This window comes from Polypterus senegalus, chromosome 6 (assembly GCF_016835505.1).
Source record: "Polypterus senegalus isolate Bchr_013 chromosome 6, ASM1683550v1, whole genome shotgun sequence".
Taxonomy (NCBI): Eukaryota; Metazoa; Chordata; class Cladistia; order Polypteriformes; family Polypteridae; genus Polypterus; species Polypterus senegalus.
In genome coordinates, this window is record NC_053159.1 from 38,956,956 (window position 1) to 38,979,944 (window position 22,989).

At 36.9% G+C, this 22,989-nt stretch overlaps 1 protein-coding gene across 3 annotated transcripts in view; it reads right to left on the reverse strand.

Annotated features, from left to right (window-relative positions):
• The window catches only part of rftn2 (raftlin family member 2), a 336,974-nt gene that overhangs the window by 83,055 nt on the left and 230,930 nt on the right, over window positions 1–22,989 (reverse strand). For all 3 annotated transcript variants that reach the window (XM_039755878.1, XM_039755880.1, XM_039755879.1), the window contains exon 8: window positions 4,654–4,918. In XM_039755878.1, the coding sequence (XP_039611812.1) occupies window positions 4,654–4,918 (265 nt within the window). The remainder of the gene's footprint in view (window positions 1–4,653; window positions 4,919–22,989) is intronic.

A 22,989-nucleotide genomic window follows, 5' to 3' on the forward strand; every position in this document is an offset into this window, starting at 1 on the left:
AGTTTAATCAATGCTGCTAAATTGAGTGTTGCCTGTACACCAATCCAAGGCTCCACCTCAACCTGTGCAGTGGAAACACAGCCCTCAAAGATGGATGGCCCTCACTGCAAAATATATATACCTTATGTAACATGAGTATACACGTAAACATCCTTTGTAGCATGCCGCCATTTTATAAGCTGTTGATTGTCATCGTAATAGTGATTATGCCAGATCTGATGCATGTCTTGCTCTTGATGTTGTCATTCACCCCTTGCTCTCTCTTCCTGCACCTCTGAACTATGTGGATTAACAAAATGGCCTGGACAGATAGATTAATTTAGAGGGGATTCAAGCTTGCTGCATGTCCTCTCCAAGTTAGTAATAATAAATTCTGTATTTGTAACACATATGAAATCCTAATGGGGCAAACAGATCTGCTTAGAAATTCAACAAATAAATTACACAAAATGAAAAACAAACATCGACTACAACAACATGGGACATAAAAAAAGATTAAAAAATGGAAGGACACAGACTTCCTCATGGGCGTAGGTAACATTTAAGAAAATATTTTTGGGTGGAATACTCCTTTAATGTTGTAATGTTATAAATGTGTAAACTAGGTTAGCTGGTAATTCCAATTTGGCTAAGTGTGGTTACATGCACAGGCAAAACCAGGATAAAGTGGGTAACACTGTTAAGGCAAAAACCTGCTCTACAAATACACATTTACATGCACAAGTAGTTCTCCTTTAGCAAAACGCCCTGACATTAGGAAACTGTACAAACAAGCTGTTTAAAACTTGTAATATCTTGCATTTAATGTAAATCATATTAATATCATCAGTCACCGTGAATCCAAAAACAAGCATGAAGCCAGTGAGAACTTATTTGTATTTTATAAACATGATTTGACATATGACTGACCGTTGCATCCACCGATCACACTGTTTCAACATATCAACAGCAAATATTGTAGTTGAAATAAAAGTATACTGGCACTTGTCACACACGTGCGCTTAGGAGGCAGGCTAAAGGCTTAACCGAGGGGGGCAGAAAACAAGAGCAGGGTTTTTCGAAGTGCACTAACCTTTCCTCTCCTTCTACTACAGATCCTCCAAAAGGAAATCAACAGATCACTTCCTGCTTCCCTTGCATAACCACGCCTCCTACCAAGGTCACTTCCGGGCCTCAATTACTGGATCCCACCTCTTCCTCCCTGGCTATTATAAAAGCCCAACTCCTTTTGTGTTTAGTTGTCCCTGTTTTGGACACGGAACCAGACGTTGCTCTCAAGCCATTTATTGAAAGTGTAACGTATTTTGCTTTGTACATTGTACAATACAGGGGGCGCTTAAAGCTTGTGCGAAGCTAAGCAGGCAAACCAAATGCAACGGATATCCAATGTTGCCATGGTTGGTAAGAGGTCTCCCTGAATGTGAGCTACGTAAGCTGGTGAGAAGACTGGATATAATGTATTTAAGTAGCATTTTAAAATACAAACGTTTAGGTGACAAACTGCATGAATACAACATTTATTTTATTTAAATTTCTATAGCAGTTGTTTTTTATTTGCCAAAAAGTTCTCTTAAATTTTCCTTCTCCTCTCCACAGCCTGTGGTGGCAGTTGGATTACCCTGAAAATTATTTGTTGTCACCAGTGATGGCCCTGTATGTCATTTCTTTCGTATCTTTTCCTTTCTCTAAGAAATGCAGGCTGTATTGACTGGTAGCCCCTTTTCTTGGCAAACTTCTGTTTATTTGATATTAGTTTTTATTTTTTGTAATCTAGGAATTGTAACTTGCTTGAATGTTTGTGGTGATGAATTTTGTACCATTGTTCAATTACACTTGTTCCCAAAAAGACCCCTAGACTGATGGTTACTTGGTTACGTTGACCTCTTTTGTAAGTCACTTTCAATAAATTTGTCTGCCGAGCAAATAAATGTAAATGGTTACCCAAGTTTGCCAGTCAGTGTGTAGGTAGGTGTGTGTGTGTGTGGCTGTGATAGTGCCCATCCTGGACTGACTTCTGCCTTGTAGCCACAATGCCAGGATATGCTCCAGCTCCCTAAGTTTGATTAAGTGGGTTTACAAGTGGGTGGATCGGTGGAACAGCATGATGCCATAGCAAAATATGGTAAAACATCAAAATGGCTTCCACATATACCAGCTCAGCCTCAGGCCATACAGCTTTCATTAAGTGGATTACCAGAACTGAACGCATCCTCAGTCTTTATGAAATTCCCTCACAAGGAGTTCATATATTTTGTGGTTCTAATATTTTTAACTCAATAAACTTCTCACTCTGAACTGTTTTTCCCACACAGGCTGTCATCTATTGTATTTAACATTGCAAAATGGAACCAGACATTGAGGTTTCTCAAAGAAATAAAATCATCCTTTCAATTTGTTGATAAATACTGTCATTGTTAACTGTTCAAACATTTTAATGAGTGGAAATGCAGCAGACTTAATGATTATTTGGAATTACTGATTTTGGGTGATTAAATTAAAAGGAAAAAGAATGAATGATAATGGAAGATTTTTGGGAAAAATCTTGTTTTACCTGTACTTTTGTTCTGCCCGGGACTGGTTCCTGCATTACACTTGAAGCTGCCAGGATTGTCTCCGAACCTCCACACTTTACTTACAGTGGTGTGAAAAACTATTTGCCCCCTTTCTGATTTCTTATTCTTTTGCATGTTTGTCACACAAAATGTTTCTGATCATCAAACACATTTAACCATTAGTCAAATATAACACAAGTAAACACAAAATGCAGTTTTTAAATGATGGTTTTTATTATTTAGGGAGAAAAATAATCCAAACCTACATGGCCCTGTGTGAAAAAGCAATTGCCCCCTTGTTAAAAAATAACCTAACTGTGGTGTATCACACCTGAGTTCAATTTCCGTAGCCACCCCCAGGCCTGATTACTGCCACACCTGTTTCAATCAAGAAATCACTTAAATAGGAGCTGCCTGACACAGAGAAGTAGACCAAAAGCACCTCAAAAGCTAGACATCATGCCAAGATCCAAAGAAATTCAGGAACAAATGAGAACAGAAGTAATTGAGATCTATCAGTCTGGTAAAGGTTATAAAGCCATTTCTAAAGCTTTGGGACTCCAGCGAACCACAGTGAGAGCCATTATCCACAAATGGCAAAAACATGGAAACGTGGTGAACCTTCCCAGGAGTGGCCGGCCGACCAAAATTACCCCAAGAGCGCAGAGACGACTCATCCGAGAGGTCACAAAAGACCCCAGGACAACGTCTAAAGAACTGCAGGCCTCACTTGCCTCAATTAAAGTCAGTGTTCACGACTCCACCATAAGAAAGAGACTGGGCAAAACGGCCTGCATGGCAGATTTCCAAGACGCAAACCACTGTTAAGCAAAAAGAACATTAGGGCTCATCTCAATTTTGCTAAGAAACATCTCAATGATTGCCAAGACTTTTGGGAAAATACCTTGTGGACTGATGAGACAAAAGTTGAACTTTTTGGAAGGCAAATGTCCCGTTACATCTGGTGTAAAAGGAACACAGCATTTCAGAAAAAGAACATTATACCAACAGTAAAATATGGTGGTGGTAGTATGATGGTCTGGGGTTGTTTTGCTGCATCAGGACCTGGAAGGCTTGCTGTGATAGATGGAACCATGAATTCTACTGTCTACCAAAAAATCCTGAAGTAGAATGTCCGGCCATCTGTTCGTCAACTCAAGCTGAAGCGATCTTGGGTGCTGCAACAAGACAATGACCCAAAACACACCAGCAAATCCACCTCTGAATGGCTGAAGAAAAACAAAATGAAGACTTGAGTGGCCTAGTCAAAGTCCTGACCTGAATCCAATTGAGATGCTATGGCATGACCTTAAAAAGGCGGTTCATGCTAGAAAACCCTCAAATAAAGCTGAATTACAACAATTCTACAAAGATGAGTGGGCCAAAATTCCTCCAGAGCGCTGTAAAAGACTCACTGCAAGTTATCGCAAACACTTGATTGCAGTTATTGCTGCTAAGGGTGGCCCAACCAGTTATTAGGTTCAGGGGGCAATTACTTTTTCACACAGGGCCATGAAGGTTTGGATTTTTTTTTCTCCCTAAATAATAAAAACCATCATTTAAAAACTGCATTTTGTGTTTACTTGTGTTATATTTGACTAATGGTTAAATGTGTTTGATGATCAGAAACATTTTGTGTGACAAACATGCAAAAGAATAAGAAATCAGGAAGGGGGCAAATAGTTTTTCATACCACTGTACATTGACTTCTACGATGTAAAAGGGTCTGGACATTTGTCAACTACCAGTAATTTGAAGTTATGGTGTATCAAACAAAATTAATAAAATCAAAGCAAACTCCACAAAAGCACAAACATTTTGGAGTAGAAAGTGTCTGCTTTCACAAAAACAAAGCCTACGGTGTAGGTTACCATGGGACTCCTTATACACATTTTGCATTCTTAATGTAAACGTTAAAAACTGCAGGGCCAAATTGAGTTTTCTTTCAGAACTTGCTAGGCTCTTCGTGGCTCAACTTTTTGCTCATCGCCTGCTCTGCACCCCCATAAGTCATTCGAGCTCGGGCTTCTTGCCGCCTGACCAACGAGGTTCGGCCTCTGCGTGCGTTTGATTCGGAGTCGGTGAGGACCGAGCTACTTACCCTCCAGAGAGAAGTCCAGCAGGGTATACTCGTAGACGGCGTCGCTTTTAGTCTCAACTTGCGCTCTTTTCAGAGTGGAGTAGATCTTCCCTGGGCTGCTGTCGTCCGGGTCCTCCAGTTTCCTGAGTCCGCACCCCATTACGGCTAACGGCCCCGGTCTCTCATGAATCCGCTGGCAGCACAACGGGACGTGGGGAGAACGTCCAGGAATTGGGTTGTCCGTCCGCAGCTCCGCGAAATCTGCCACTGCCACGTCAAATGAGTCCTGGTGAGGAAAAAATGGGAAACAGAAGAATTCTGAGTCTGCTACACTGCCAGCTCCGACTTGGAAGAAACTCGCGAGCGCGACTCTGTGCTACCGGCAACTTCGCGGAGCCAAGAAAGCGAGGGCGGGTGTCCGAAAGGAAATCACTCCTGGGAGAGGAAACAACTGCGCGTCTGTTAGAAACTGGGGAAAATGGGACAAGAGGAAATGGAGAACGTAGTAAAAACGCGCCTGCACGTCCTGCCCCAAATGGACGCGCATTTCTCTACGTCTCCCCGCCCCCACTAAAACTGTCCTGCAAGCAGCGCCCCAGTTACACTCACCGTGTCCAGTGGTAGAGCCAGTACATCGGGGGGCACACCCCTATAACACTAAGACCCAGAAATATAAAGACTTCAAGAAAGAAAGTTGAATAACATGTAGCTATAATTAGGCGAATAGAGTTTCTTTAAGAAAAGTTTTTGTACGTCAAATATGTACATTTTGTGTAAAAGGATGAAACTGTAAATATATTATTTTAGAACCATGAATAACCCACTCAAAATTAAAATACATGTACAGGATAAAATGTTATTTATTAAATTGGACGGTTAATGGAAAGTAATTTAAAACTACTGCTGCATGAATTTTATAGTGAGTGGGCACCTCAGGTGATGTGGGCGCTTTAGATAGATAATATTACGATCAAAACTAGACAACTGTTCATATAAATGCTAGTCTTATAGGAAAACTAAACACACTAGACACGTTTTTTCGAGACTAATTATATTGATTTATCTATCGCGTCTTTCTTTTTCAATAGAGATAACTGGTCGTACATTATCAAACCATATGAGCGATGACAGCTGCTGTTAAAACTCGTAAGCAGGGCGCCATAAAACTTGGAAGTAAGGGTCGGGCTTTTGTAAAATGCCGCGTATGTCAACTGCCGTTTGATGTTGTATGATGTTGTATCGTGTTAACCATTATGGACGTAATGAAAGTCAAGCAAGATGACACATTTTTTTAAAATAAAATGATGACAACATGCATGTTTTCGAGGCAACTCAGGCCCCTTCTAAATGCAATAATCATCTTGCCTGAAGAAGAGGCCCGAGTTGCCTCGAAAGCCTGCAATATGTCATCTTTTTAGTTAACCAATAAAAAGCATAATTTTGCTTGACTTCTTGTTGATTCCGTGAGATGTAATTCACTCTAGGTTATCATTTGTTATTTCATACAGCACACTGCATAATAAGTAAACGAAACATCTAAACTAGAATACTGTAATAAGAAAAGATCTTTTACTGTAGCTTTAGGAGCGAACGTCAATCACGGGCAAACTAATAAATAAATAAATAAACAACACAACAGTCAGGTTTAAAATGTCGCAGGATTTGCATCAGGCAATATGAAAAGTAACACCTTATAGTCTTACAGTTTAAAGGTGCTTTCTTGCGTTACATGTGTTGCACGTTGCCAGCAGCAGCGATTAACATACTCGCAGTAGCCACCAGTGACGTAGAGAATCGTGAATCTTGCATTCTGCCAAACTTTAAAAACTTCATTAAATATTCGTGCAGATCAATACCTGATATCAGAAGTATTCCACCATTAGGTCATAAAGCTAATTTCTTTTAATCAACTAAAGTAACATACGCACCTCTGTAATGGAAGTTAAAACAAATTCACGGACAGAATCCTCACCTCAAACACGCTTACTTGAAAAATCCGCGTACATAGGAACAAGATACAGTAGTAAACCGTCCGAGTCGGGTTCAGGAGCTGCTGATGCTCGCTCTATATATTTTTATCTAACTTCTCCAAAATTGTGCGCAGGCGACCCGGCGTAAACGATTGATGACTAATGATTTGAGGTCTACTTTCGTTCAGTTTCCATTAGGTGACAGCTTTACTTTTAAGCATCCGTTTCGAATGGCTCGTGTATGTTGATTGATTAAATAAACTGGCGCTAAAGGTTACCAGTGCTGTTTCGCCGCTTCGGGAAACCGAACTCCACGACCGGAATATGCCCGTTCTGACCATTTTTGGCGTGAGGTTTTCCATCCCATACCCTAAAGACGGACCGGTTTGTGTGTGTGTTACCAGCGATGGACTGGAGCCTGTCCGGTGCTGCTTCCAAAACGGGTGCTGAATCTTGATGAATGGAAAATGATTTTACCTGACGTACTCCGTTCATTTGTTAAAATAACTGAATACGTAGTGTCAAGGCGAAATTCATCCATCCACACAACATTAAAGCCAATGGCGCCACCAAGGGGTGGCAAAGGGTGTAGCTGTTGCAGTTTGCTCACTTTAAAAATTCTGATATGGGGCGAAACTTTGGAGGCATCGGCATATGTGTTACCGGATACATTTCTTTTGCCCTGGCGTCCTCCCCACACTACCCGTTTCGGCAGCATTCCTTAAACTCTGGGTCTAGTACGTGCTTGTGACGAGTCGCCACATGACTGCATAATGAAAGGAAACAAGTCTGCCCAAGCACGAATTCTGTGACGCGTGGTATACCGCACACTGTTTACAGTACTATTTACTGCAATTGTGTGTCATCTGAGACTTCGGCTATAAACAACTTCGCCGATAGCTTTCAGTTCTATGATATGAAAATCTACTTTATAATCTCTACGAGGACACCACTGCTCACACAACCTGTGTAACAAATAAACTCAGAAGACTCGTAAAAGAAAAAGGGAGACACAGGAGCGTGCGAGGTGAAGGCACCGCGGCATTAGTCTGAAATGTCAAAATATAAATAACGGATGAGGCACAGGAGTGTGATTTTTATGGTGTTATGGAGGTGAGACAATAAGGTGGGGAACATGTACTGCCGTGTCGGCGTTGTATGCTAAATGCAGATTTAGTGGCCACAGGTAACCGACAAGTACCACATTATATTTAACGTCACGGCATACATTGAATCCAGAGTGGTAACACACGGAAAAATACGATTTTTTTATGAAACTTCACAGGGCTCAAACAGGACGCATTCCATGTCGTCAAATTACTTTAAAGTGTTGGATAAATTACGTTATTAAGTATGTTGCTTCTAGTCCTAGTATGTATATAAACACAGGGAACTCCAGTTTCTGTATTACATCTTGCCTGAAGAAGGGGCCCGAGTTGCCTCGAAAGCTTGCATATTGTAATCATTTTAGTTAGCCAATAAAAGGTGTCACTTTGCTTGGCCAATCATCTGCTAATGTAAAGGATTTAAAGGGAACATATCAAAAGGGTGGGACTAGGTGAAAGGCAGAGTGCTCAGCATTCAGCACGATGTGGATGATTAGCTTTAACATTTCAGACGGAATTATTCACCGAATTCTTCATCAGGATTTATCCACTCACCCGTATAAAATACAAATAACGCACTTTTTAAGGAATTATATTGCTACACGACAGAACTTTTACATTTTATTAAAAGAAAACCGGAATTTGCTGAACATTTTGCGAACTTTAGAACCATGCTTTGTGAACCGTGATCTCATTTGAAAACATTATTTAAAAAATAAGGCCAAGGAAAATAAACCGCATCGATTATTTTTTTTTGAGTACCCCATTTCTAACCCAGCACCATGAATAAAGTGACAAAGTTAATTGGCCATTCAAAAATAATACCCTCATATCAAATCACCTGTTACAATAAAAAAAATCTCTCTGCTATACTAAAGCCAACGCTAAACATTTACATGTCAGTGACACATTTCAGCAACTTGTGAATGACAATGATTGCTTTCTTAGCAATGCATTTGCTTTCCTCTTTACTCTCAATATTTTTGAGAAACACAAATGTTTACTGTTTTTATTATATGTTCATTGTTTTTTATCTGAGGATGGCTTTGCTTTCGTTATGGTAAAAACCTTTTCTTGGGTTCCTGTATGGTACCGACAAGCTTATTTGGATCCTCGGAGCAGGATGGTGTCTTTTTACTACGCCAGCTATAAGAGATACAGCAATTAACGCAACGTTAATTTAACCAACTACTGTAACTTTAATCACTTAGTACTACTGGCAAGCTACGTTTAGCTACATTACATAAATAACATACTGACTGTAGTCAGCATGCAATGCAGCAGTGCCTTACATTAATTATAAGCTCGTATTTAATCATTTTCACACAAAAAATAATTACGCCATTGCCAATTCATATGTGAATGTGTGATCGCTTTACTAACTGAGACGTACAGAGAACTTAAAAGTATGACTGTGTATTACTATACTCCTGTGTAAATGTTTGAAATGTTTTTACTGCGATTAGTTTACTGTGGAATACATCGGAATTTGGTGTTTATAAGGCCAATGAATGAATATTACGTCATACCACTATTATAATAATAACTGTTATATCTTGTAATTTGCCTATGCTGTAGACTTTTCAGTGTGCCATCCCATGATATTTATTTTCACGGCCTATCCAATGTAAACTCCTTGGCGTTAATCTCGAGTGGACTCAGGTTCAAAATTCTATGCTAGTTACGGAAAACAAGAACTCACAATTTGGGAGACGTGCAATGATCCGATTAACTAAGCCCGAATAATGTTCAGGACAATATTCTGCCGCCATCTAGTGGATGAAATAACGTCATGCTACAAAAATTATGAATATGTATATATATTTAGCCTCGTTAAGGCACTAGGCAATATTCATGAATGGGCCAGGGCTTCCAACTAAAACACAATTGCAAAAAAAGAGCCATAATGAAAGTTTTAGAACGAACTGAAACTGTACTACTGCTTAAATTGAGCAATAACGATGACGATGTGAGGTGATTATCAGACATTGCCACAGAAAGTGAAACTGCTGCATGATATGAAATTGTACAACTGAACCGTCGCGATATGCCCGGCGAATCTGGTCGCATGAAGCTCCAGCATCGTGCAGTAGCTGCGTCACAAGTAACATAATTGCTTTCGGTTGCAAAAAGAAGAAATATGTTGCCCTCAAAAGTACCGCTTACAATGCAGCAACTGTCAATGTTCGTGTCAGGGAAAATGTGCAAGTCACTAAGCCTTGAACTCTGGTAGCAAACACTAACACAAGGAGTGTGTTGATCGCGAGGATCAGGCACTGGACATTCTACCCTTTCACGTGCAAGCAAAAGAAAAAAGAGAAAAGTGCACAAAGCAACACACTTCAACTGTTACGATTGCAACATTGGGATGTGCGTAGGCGATAGTTTCACAACCTATCATGCAAAGGGCACGTATTAAATCTGCATCTGTACAGCAGTGGGCACTAGACATACACTATCTACTGTGTGTCGTTGCACGTGAAAGATTTTTTCGTGATGAAAAAAAATATTTTTCGCTCGTTTTTCCTGTAGTATATACCGTATAGCGCTAAGGAGGCTACTAAGTACAAGTTGAAGCCAAGATATTTGTACGCAGTAAATTAAATTCTTACATGTATCTCTCCTAGTAATTCTTCATACAAGTAAAACACCAGCTCCGATCTCCGTATGTACATTATTAAGTTTACAGCCCCCATTTGTCGTTATGTGTAAACATATTCGCGACTCTACACAAGTAATCCGTTAAGTAATTTTAGCTGAAAGGAAACAAACTTTGTAATTGTATTAACTCCGGAATATTTCGGGATCAACAAATACTATGATCTTCTCGACGATCATACTACACATTCATGTACTGCTTTCTCCAGGACGACGCTGCTCGTCGAATTGCCGCTACACACCGCTATTCTGGCCCGGCCCCTTTCTCAATTCTTCCCGTCACTGCAATTATTTTGTTAGTACAGTATATTATTTCTGATTACTGTTATAATTTTTGAGGAACTGTACAAACACTAATCGTTTAAAGTTTTGAACACCAATATGATGAAATAATACTCCTACATTCAAAGTGAAGTTAAAAAAAGACGTGGTTCAGATTTTTAAAAGTTAAAAAATATAAACAGTTAACAGTTTAATAAATTGTTCTGATTAACTTTCCGAAAACACCCAGTGATAGAATTTTAAACGAAGGCAAGCAGAAGCCGATATCTCAAGGAAATTTAAACATGGCCAGTGCAAAGATCACATTTTCGAAGATTTTTTGAATTCATTGCCTCGCTTTATGCTGGAACAAAGCCGTAATTATATGGCGTTAAGCACAGTACAAAAAATGATAATGATCTCGAGAAAAAAACAGCTTGCTGTCAATGAAAACGAACGATTCATAAAAGCTTTCAAAATGTATGAAGTGTGTGACCTATTGAAAATTTAGACAAAACCTTTTTTCTAAGTAGGGCTCTGACATCTTGAAATTGTGTTTGATTTTAACTGGCATGCTTTGAAACAAGTCATAAACTATATGCAAAGTTGCTCTGTAGAATTTGTTATAGAAACGTTATCAAATTACAGGTTTATAATTCCAATTTATCGTGAACATTTGTGTTAGTAAAACCTGCACCTTTGTAGCTCACAGTAATACTCTACTGTACAATAGTACAGTACACTAACATGGCAGGTTCAGTACTATTGTACATACTGTGATCAAGAAGAGATTGATACTTTGAACATTAACTTAAAAAATTAACCCTAAGATTCCAGATTTTCATTTATTGTGTAACTTAAAAGAAAATGGTACATATACAAGGCATTTAAAATAACATCTGTTTACAGTTAAAAAGCACTTTAATTAATGGATCACTTTTTATTTTGTGATAAGGTTCGCCAAAATTGCATAACATGGTCTACCACTAAGGTGCTCTGGGTAACCAACTGAGTGTTAGGGCTTTAAAAACAATTATAAAACATTACTAAATGTAAGATGTACACTGAGGACACATGAAGGGACAAATGAAAAGTAAATATTTGGGAACCAGCTACAGTTCATGTATAAGACCACAAGAAATGTACACTCATTTTCAGAATTATTACGAGTTACATCTAGACCGTAAACAAGGAAATAAAGACAAAGAAGACAGCTGTTCAGGACAGTAATGAGTATTCAGTATACACATACATAAAATTTGCATTTGCCAAAAAGGATTCATAGGAATCTATATGATCTTCACGAGCCAACTTATGTCCCTAGAAAAAATCCTATAAACTAGAGTATCTTGTATGTACTCCAACCAAAAGCCAACTGCCGTTAGACAATTATACAATTTTTCTTGTTTAAGATACATTTTCCCAACAATATTTTGCTGATTTCAAGAAGAGAAGAGAAAAATTATGCAGTAGATGCAGAAGAAATGGACGTTCTTGATTTGTAGGTAAAACCTCCTCCTCCAGGTTGAAAAGGGATTAGCCAGTAAATTTTATAAACAGACAAATCCCATTATACAGTTTCATTTTCATAACTGCAGTTTATCCTTTTACAAAACAGGTTGATATTTTCTAACATTTTAGCTTTTTCAACTTATGTAGGGCTTTGCTAGCTACTAATTCGTACAGTTCTGTGACATTTTACAACAACTATTAATTTGTAAAAGCAATTACTAGTCAGTGGACAATTATTCACTTTTAATTTTCACCAGTTATACAAATTATTTGTGTTTTTTTTAAAAGATACTAAATGTTGAATATGTAGAAAAACTGCATAATGTAATCCATGCCACTAAGAAAACTCCTAAGAAAATTCCTACCAACATTATTTACTTAGATCAGAGTAGATAGTGTTTGCCAGTAGTTGTTGTATATTAAAAGTTGTTATAGGTAAAATAACAGTTGTTTTAACTGCACCTATTGTGGCATAGTTACTCCAGACTCGCCAATGCTGCAGTAGTTTACAGATCTGCTTTTTCCTTTTCACTTCCACAATTGACCTTCTCATGCATTAATACAACTTTGTTTTATTACTTCTGTCCCACTACTATGCACTTTGATCTATAAGAGTACTTGGAAAACATCTCTATATTATAAAAAGAAATCCTGGAAAGCAAAAGCAAGACGACAATATGTGATCTTCTCAGTAGACATTTAAAAGACCCGAGAGAAAAAAGAGACTTGCCACGGAGCGTCTTGCAGGGACCGTAAACATGAGACTTGGTGCCAAGAGTTTGCCCCAGTGCCGTCTTGCGGGGATGTGGAACATGAGATTCTTGCAAAACATGCCATACTTACAAAAGATATTATATGAGCACACCCATCAAAAAACAGTCAGTCGCAGTAAAAGCACGTAGTGCACACAGAGCATGTGCTATCAATACATATACAGTGGTGTGAAAAACTATTTGCCCCCTTCCTGAGTTCTTATTCTTTTGCACGTTTGTCACACAAAATGTTTCTGATCATCAAACACATTTAACCATTAGTCAAATATATATATATATATACAAGTAAACACAAAATGCAGTTTTTAAATGATGGTTTTTATTATTAAGGGAGAAAAAAAATCCAAACCTACATGGCCCTGTGTGAAAAGCAATTGCCCCCTTGTTAAAAAATAACCTAACTGTCGTGTATCACAACTGAGTTCAATTTCGTAGCCACCCCAGGCCTGATTACTGCCACACCTGTTTCAATCAAGAAATCACTTAAATAGGAGCTGCCTGACACAGAAAAGTAGACCAAAAGCACCTCAAAAGCTAGACATCATGCCAAGATCCAAAGAAATTCAGGAACAAATGAGAACAGAAGTAATAGAGATCTATCAGTCTGGTAAACGTTATAAAGCCATTTCTAAAGCTTTGGGACTCCAGCGAACCACAGTGAGAGCCATTATCCACAAATGGCAAAAACATGGAAACGTGGTGAACCTTCCCAGGAGTGGCCGGCCGACCAAAATTACCCCAAGAGCGCAGAGACGACTCATCCGAGAGGTCACAAAAGACCCCAGGACAACGTCTAAAGAACTGCAGGCCTCACTTGCCTCAATTAAAGTCAGTGTTCACGACTCCACCATAAGAAAGAGACTGGGCAAAAATGGCCTGCATGGCAGATTTCCAAGACGCAAACCACTGTTAAGCAAAAAGAACATTAGGGCTCATCTCAATTTTGCTAAGAAACATCTCAATGATTGCCAAGACTTTTGGGAAAATACCTTGTGGACTGATGAGACAAAAGTTGAACTTTTTGGAAGGCAAATGTCCCGTTATATCTGGCGTAAAAGGAACACAGCATTTCAGAAAAGAACATCATACCAACAGTAAAATATGGTGGTGGTAGTGTGATGGTCTGGGGTTGTTTTGCTGCTTCAGGACCTAGAAGGCTTGCTGTGATAGATGGAACCATGAATTCTACTGTCTACCAAAAAATCCTAGAAGAGAATGTCCGGCCATCTGTTCGTCAACTCAAGCTGAAGCGATCTTGGGTGCTGCAACAGGACAATGACCCAAAATACACCAGCAAATCCACCTCTGAATGGCTGAAGAAAAACAAAATGAAGACTTTGGAGTGACCTACTCAAAGTCCTGACCTGAATCCAATTGAGATGCTATGGAATGACCTTAAAAAGGCGGTTCATGCTAGAAAACCGTCAAATAAAGCTGAATTACAACAATTCTGCAAAGATGAGTGGGCCAAAATTCCTCCAGAGCGCTGTAAAAGACTCATTGCAAGTTATCGCAAACGCTTGATTGCAGTTATTGCTGCTAAGGGTGGCCCAACCAGTTATTAGGTTCAGGGGGCAATTACTTTTTCACACAGGGTTGGATTTTTTTCTCCCTAAATAATAAAAACCATCATTTAAAAACTGCACTTTGTGTTTACTTGTGTTATATTTGACTAATGGTTAAATGTGTTTGATGATCAGAAACATTTTGTGTGACAAACATGCAAAAGAATAAGAAATCAGGAAGGGGGCAAATAGTTTTTCACACCACTGTAAAGTGTATAAGGACAATACGGAGAATAGACACCCAAAGGCATTGGAGAGAAAAAAAGGCAGATAAGTGATTATGAAAGCAGTGGAATTCAAAAAGCTCAAACAAAAGATGGCGCAATACACACATGCAGAGAAAGGTACAGAATATGAAAGCAGTAAAATTAGAAAGTATTGTAGTGTCCCAGCCAGGTTGAGGCCTTTTTGGTTTTAAGTGGCTGTTCAGTCTGATTGAGGGAGGGCGGAGTACAGCACGGAAGACGGATAGCGGGGTATTGATTGATGCGGTAATATGGGAAGGTCGAGACGTGGGGGATGAGGGATTGGAGAGGGTGCTAGAAAGTTGTGTTGGGGTTACGAAGTCAGCGATTGTTTAAGTAAAACTTTTGTGATGTTTTATCATGTCAGTCGGTACAGTATCAAAGAAAAGATAGAAAAGATTGCATTAACAAAAAACAAAAGGTGATTAATCATCAGAACAAGGTGTAATTGAAAAAAGAGCACTACAAATTGAGGTCAGAAATAAAAGGCAAAGAGTAGACAATAAAGTAATTTCGCATTCGCATCATTCAATGCACAAAATGTGGATTTACACAATAAAAGACCATACGCTATGAGAATCTGTGGTCCCGGAACAGTTAAAGCAACGACAAGTTGAATTTCAAAGAATACACAATTCGGTCAGGTGTATATTGATGTTCACAGAGAAGCGATGCAAATTTTAATAGGCAAAAAGAAAGGTAATGTATATATTTTGAGAATATCAGTACACATCAAAGGAGATCATGATATGCCATTCGTATTAAAATTTTACAGTTTACCATGAGAACAGCTTTTGCTATGACAATCAATAAATCACAGGGACAAACATTAGAAAAAGTCAGATTATTTATTAGAGAAACAGAAACAATATTCACTCATGGGCAGGTATACGTTTCGTTGTCACAATGTGTCTCCAGAAAATATTGTTTTTAATGAAGCTTTTAAGTAAAAGTGCAAATAATGAAATTAAAACAATTCCAAAGAAAAAGAAAATTAAAATTGTATATCCAATTAACCAAACACAGAGGTTGGCGAGCGAAGCGAGCAGAGGGCGAAGCCCCTAGTTTTCTAAATGTTTCTCAAGGTGCCATAAAAGTTTTATTTTGCATCTGATTCTGTCCCATTCAATCTTAAACCTGAGATCCCTGACTGTTGTTTAATGCTAACACATTTTCATTATTTAATGGAAAACAAATGTCATAATTTACATTTTCTTTTTATTAGAACCCTTTAAAATACCCACTGTGAACAGCCTTGTTGGTGTCAGATAACATGACATGTCCCACAATTAGTCTCCATCTTGCGTAGCTGCTGGTTCGACAAATAATGCCTAAAAATTGCTACATCTGTAAAGAAGAAATAAAGCAAGACAGGGTGTGCAGACCCTGACTTGATACTGTGATGATCCTGCTTTTCTGAGCGAGTCTACAGACAACAAATGGCTTTTTTTCTCCATGAACGCCATGATATAAACAGTACCTTGCTGCTGCCCATTGGATACCTCCAAAAAACAACAACTCTGCCGCTGATCTGCCTGCCTTTTGCCTGTTCCTCTACTTCGCTCGCTATTCACACCCTATATTTATCTTACTAACTGGCCCTCCTGATCTTAAATCCCTTAGCCTGTTTGGCACAAAAGCATTATCCTTCACCCATGTCACTCAACTCCTTCTACACAGGTGCACTGTACCATCACTGAAAGTGTTTCCTCTCCCTCTGTGCCACACCCCAATCCTGAACATCATTCCTCACAGCCATCCATGCAGTGGCAAGATAAGTAACAATACATTTGTAGCACAAAAGGCCAGCTAGAAGTTACAAACTGGACTCACAAAACAGTGTCATATGCACTTCATGCTTTTTAGATGTACCATGTTGGTGCCTATTCTTGCTGTGTCCACCACAGCGGTGAGCTAATAATAAAACCTAAAAAAGGATGTACAAATGTATGTGTAATACTCAGAATCTATGACCTAGTTTATAATATGTTCGATAATTTACTAATTTTTAATTGGAATATCAAAAAATATATATTTTTGGCTAATTTGACAGTTTTAGTGTGTACATTATATGGTAATATAATAGCCAAATAAAAATAACTATTCTCCATGGACAGTAACAAATGCTTCATTCACTAATACTTTTTTAAATTAATATCTTTTAAAATTATTGATAATTTTTTTATCAACTTAGGACTAAATATTTAATAACTGGCAAGTATTTAAAAAAATAAAATTAAAAAAACACTTTACATTCAGGTTACTCATTTATTATTATTCAGAACTAAATGAGTATAGTTACAGATTGTGCATTAAAACAGAGAAAAAGCAAAAACAAAGCAGGCAAGCTCTGACAAAATTCTGAGATATAAAACAAGGCCATATAAAATATAGCTGTTTGAGAATTTCTTGAACTTTCTTGCATTATGTGAACATTTCTATGATTTAAACCTGTTCTTTCCAAAGGAAGGATACTAATGAAAATCTGGATGCATCATAACTACATTAACAACAATATACTACAAAAATGTTAAACAGTGGAATAATGTAACACGTCAGATTCCTTGCTATTACAAGAATTAACGAGCTGTATCCTACCAACAGGCAGCAAAAGGTTCAAACATTTATTCAGCAGTTAACACAACTGCTAAAATGAAAACAAAAAGAGTTTTACATTTGGTGACAGTAAATAGTAAGTTAACAACTTTTGGAGGTAAAATTACATAATGGAATTCAATTATTACTTACAAAATTAAATCAGGTACAATGAAGGTATATAGTGCTTTGCAAGAAATTCCCCCTCAGCTGCCCAAAGTGAATTACAAAATACTGAAACAGAGAGGTATGAACTGGAATAGTCATTAGGAAGAAAGCATTGTATATGAACACATTTTTTTAAACCTACACTCTGAATATTAAAGTATCAAATATTGTGTTGTTTACAAAACATCAGTGTGAACTGAACACACATGACTAGATAGGCTTAACAACATGTTCCTTCACATGATGATTCTGCTTATCTTAAATAAGTAATACATAAAAAAACAAAACACAAAAAAAGGATACCTAACAAAAAAATCCTAACCACAGACCAGTCCATTTATATTTACACATCAGATCTGTTTTGTACAAAAGATGGGAATAAATGTTGAACATTTTTGTATAAATATACCCCACAATTTGTGTAAACATTTTGTATTCATTAATACGTATTTAACAGTTATACTAGGTTTGACATCAAAGGCTTGACTAAAATCATTGATGAAATTATTATATACTACTAATCAAAACTTGGGTGTATTACATGCTGGTGAAACAATTTTTAAATTACTGCAGTGAAAATTCTATTTTTTGATTATACTATACAAAAAAGTACAATAAAAATAATCAGAAAATAAAAAGAATGCAAAGAATATACCTTTCTCTTTATAACTCTCCATGAAAGGTACACACTTTCAGTGAGGCTTGCTCCATCAGTGAATCAAAAAATAATACACGCTAAAGCAGTTAAAGATGCGTATCCCATAGGTTAAAAATACTTTGGGACCTATTTAATGTTACTATTGTACATTTGGTAACTGACTTTCTAATCTAAAGGTTAATCAGCTTACTTCTGAATCCAATGTAATAATTACCAGGATTAATTTCTATTATTTGCAAAATTAATAGAACATTCTGTATTTAATTAAAAAAAACCATAATGATGTAGAAAATGGTGGGAAAAAAATGATTCAGTCACTATATCATAGTGATTACCGACAGAACCAATCAAATAATCCTTTGTACCAAAATAAAGTTTAATATCAAGGCATATTACAACATGTGCCATTTAAGCAATATTATATGGAGGGGTAGTTTGCAAAATAAACACTTTAATGAAAGATGCTGATGTAACTTGCTGGACTGCTCTACAAGTGGACAACATTATTTCTGATATATATTATCAAATTCACAGGTAAGTAGCAATATAATTGAGACAGTGGGTAAACTATTTAGATTATGGACTGCCAATTCTTTATGGACTGTAAACAAGTCTTCCAATTGGCTAAAACAGAAAAGTAAATGTGTGATTACACAGTTGATTTAAACTGAAGCTGGTTATAAACAGTCCATACTAGGAAATTATTATAGTCTTTACTTCCACTAATATATATATATATATATATATATATATATATATATATATATATATATATATATATATATATATATATATACATATATATATATATTATATACATATTACTTTGAGCAAATAAAATACTTATTTTTCTGTATAGTGAAGGTTTAACTCCAGCAAATGCAAGCATAAGGAATTTATAAATATGCTAAATTCTTAATATGCTGAATTCTTAAATGCTGTATCCACATTGATGTAGAGCAAGCCGTTATTGCAGTATACATGGGTAAGATGTGTGTGTTCATAACAATTTGTATCTTTTTATTTTATAAATGTTACAGACACAGTAACTAGAATTAAAACTATGTTAATAAGATTTTAAAAATAGTTTATATTAACACAACTGTATATAATGTTCTTGATGATCTAGTGGTAATGTTTATGTTGAGATATAATAATGATTTGCACAAACAAGCCTGTTGTCATGGTAGTACTTAAAAAAAAAAAAAAGCTGATGCACTAAAAAATATTAGTCAAGTATTAAAGTATTATTTCCATCTTAAAAATGGAATGCGATAACCTTAAATGCTCATATCTTCCTACTTTTCTTGATCCTGGAATAAAATTTTAAATCAGACATTGATAGTCACTTCTAAATACTTAAACAGTACCATAAGTCAGCACTTATACTTTTCAGCAGTCATTCTTACCAAATAAAGATGCAATTAATTTAAATTAGTTGCATAACAAAGTTGCCGTTTAACAAGACAATTTGTTGCCACAGCCCAGTATTAGCTTATATATTTTAGTGTTAGGCATTAGAAATGAATCTCTATTAATACTGAAAACTGAACACTAATACTATTACATTTGGAAATACAATGAACATAATAAATACTATATTAAAGTGATGTATATTAGTACAAATATTCAACAGAGATAGAGAATTATCAGTAATGTTTAAGAAAACATTATTTTTTTAGGTTATAATAAACAATTCGTAAACATTAACATAAAACAAATTTTGAGCGCACCCATGCTTTGGAACTTGAAAACTGGCTTCAGCCTAAATGCACTACTCTGCTATATACCAATCAAAGGAAAAGAAATAAGAAAAAATATCAGAGTAGTAAATACTATTAGCCAAGTGTACCAAACAGGAAACTTTTGGCAATGTAAACAGCTTGCAAAAAATTGACGTGATAATGCTTTATGTATCAGACAGATACCTAGTATCCAATAAAATGATTAATATGGTGTATACTATTTCTTTGTGTTTTATATGTCCTTATTGGGTAAGCTGTATATTGCTCTTACGAAGAGAGCACAAATGCACAAAATATTTAGCAATATTAAGCCAGATGTAACCCTGAATGTCCAACCTATTAAATCCTGAAAATAAACTTTAGAAGTCTTCATTATATACACAATTTTCAGCTCTTCATTTAAAGATTGCCATACTTTACATTCTTTATGAATGCTGCTGCTTTATTCACCACTCTCTGATGTTGTTGTTAACAACCCACTTCAGTGGTTACTGGTTTCTTTTTTTCATTGGACATGATCAGGACTGGCCTCGAAAGCAGGGACATCAGACTGTTGTAAATTTTGATGAAACCCGTTATGCCTATAAAAATGTGAACTGTGGATACACCTGGATCTTGGAACTGTATGACAGTGCGAGACCCCTCTTCTGACTGGGTGAGGTCTCTGATACTGTGGAAGACACAAAATAAGCAAAATGTTAGGAAAAATTACACTAGTAAAATACCCTGGATTTCATTTTTAGAAGGATGAAATATATTAATCTGACATGGATGGTTCACAAAAAAAAGTACTAATGCCAATCAATAGCTTTTATTAAAAAACTATAGTTGAGAAAAAAATAAAATTCAATTGATTCAAACAGGAACATATTTAACCATGTCATAATGTTTTTAGTATATCAATAGAGCAAATATTGTCTATGCAGTGCACCATTAAAGTTAAAATTAAAATGTATGAAAGGCTTCTGTTGATTAGGGACTGATTATTACAATCATCTTTTAAATGGAGCTTATCTAAATATTACTAAAATACAAATACAGTATTCTTTTAATTAGCTTTGATAGCATATTTTATAATCCTTTAGGAAGACAAAACAGATTAATCAATCAATGTGAAGTCAATAGAGCAATGTCAGTAAAATGTTATGCATAGCCAAACAATGAAAGCTTTGCCAGTTCACCTATGTGATGAATGACAAAGACGAGTCAGAAGAACAGTTAGCTAAACAGACTATTTATTGGTAAAGTTTAGTTGCTTTTCATTTTACTACAGCAGTGTGCAATTTACTAAAACCCTTACATTATAATTGCAAAATGTTTACAACCTTCACAAAGATGCTGGGGTTATTAAAACAGTCTCATTACTGACTGGGTGAAGAATAGGCTAGGAGAGAGGATCATATCAGACTTCAATTTACATATCCCAAAAAGTATACATTGTGAACAGGGGGGCTGAACGCATTCCTAGAAGACACGGACGCTCCTCCAAAACCCCCTCTTAAACGCTGATACAATGGGAATAAATACAGTTTACCTTCTCTTTGCTCCCTTACTTGCTGGACAGGTGCTGCTGCTCTGTCGCGTGACACTTCACATACTTAAAAGTTTGAACAGCTCCTGTCCTTTTTGGCTCTTTGCTTTGTCTCTCTCACTTCCTGCAGACATCCTCTGCTCCTGTTGGGGGTCCCCCTCCTGACGTACACCCCTATCATGAGGAAGATGTTTCTGCATTCTTTTATTTGAGAGACTGAACTGTCACCTCTGTCTTCACATGGAGTTTGTTTTACTTTTGAAAGAAACATGGTCATTTGAACTGTTTGAATAAAGTTCCTGTCTCTACAGTCTCCAGTGTTTCTGTGCAAATCTGTGACCCAAGCGTGACAATATACCAAAAACATTATCTTACCTTCGAAATTTATAACTCACATTTTGTAATAAGATACACCTACATATTTTGTATAATAGTGTTAAGTAAACAGCCATAAACAACTCAGATGTTCAAAGTAATTTTCTCACCCTTTGCAGACGAGTTACTAGTTAACGTAACATACCAAATAAAATGTATTTTTACTTCCAGCCATTGCTTTACTTCCAGCCATTGCTTAAATAAGTATTTCTATAACTTAACAAACACTTATACCAAGAAGTTTCAACAGCTCTTGTAAATTGTCACTGCAGGTGATTTTCGCTGAGCTCATACAAGATATAAAGAAAACAGAGAAGGCAAATGAGAAAGCAAGGACAAAGGCACATGAGAGACTGAAACAGGATTTGAAACAGGAGATGCTGCTATTGAAACAGGAATGGCAACAAGCAAATGAAACACAGCGGCAGGAGTTGCAACAAACAAACGAAATGCAGGGGCTGATGCTCCAACAGGCAAATGAAAGGCTGTGATAAGAAATCCAAGTGGAGATGAGACTGATGCTGGGTAAAACTGAAAAGCTTACTAATCAATTGGAGGATCTCAAGAAGACATTTACGACTTGGATTGAATTAGTCGAAAATTTAGCTACCAGTGCTGAAAAAAAAAGCAGAAAATGTCAGCTCCGAATGCAAAAAACTGCTTTGGAAGATGGTAGTAGAAGGTATAATGTCAGAATTGAAAGTCTGCCTGAGAATCGAGAAAGTTCAAACCCGGTGAAATTCGCAGCTGAACTTTTTTCTAAAATAATCAGGGACGACTTTAAAGCAGAATCTGAGATAGAAGCGGTTTATCGCGTACGCGGATCAAACACCGTTAGAATCAAACCAAGGTCTTTTATAGTTAATTTTGAACGATTATCATTTAAGCTAGAGGTGATGGCACTCCTCAGAAACAAGGAAGATTTTATATATGAAAATAACCACATTCGTATGTTCCCTGACTTGCGTCAAATACAGCCTCTTGTATCCGGCAAAACTAAAAGTGGAATGGCAGGGTCAATTCTATATCTTCGCAAGCAAGGAAGAAGCAGAAAATGAATTAAGAAAGCTGATCCCGGGACTATTCTGATACATAATAGTGAGTCATGACGGTCAATGATAAATCAGGGATTAATAATCTACTGTCTGACCTATTCATATTAAAATACAGGTTTTTATCAGCATATATTCTCATA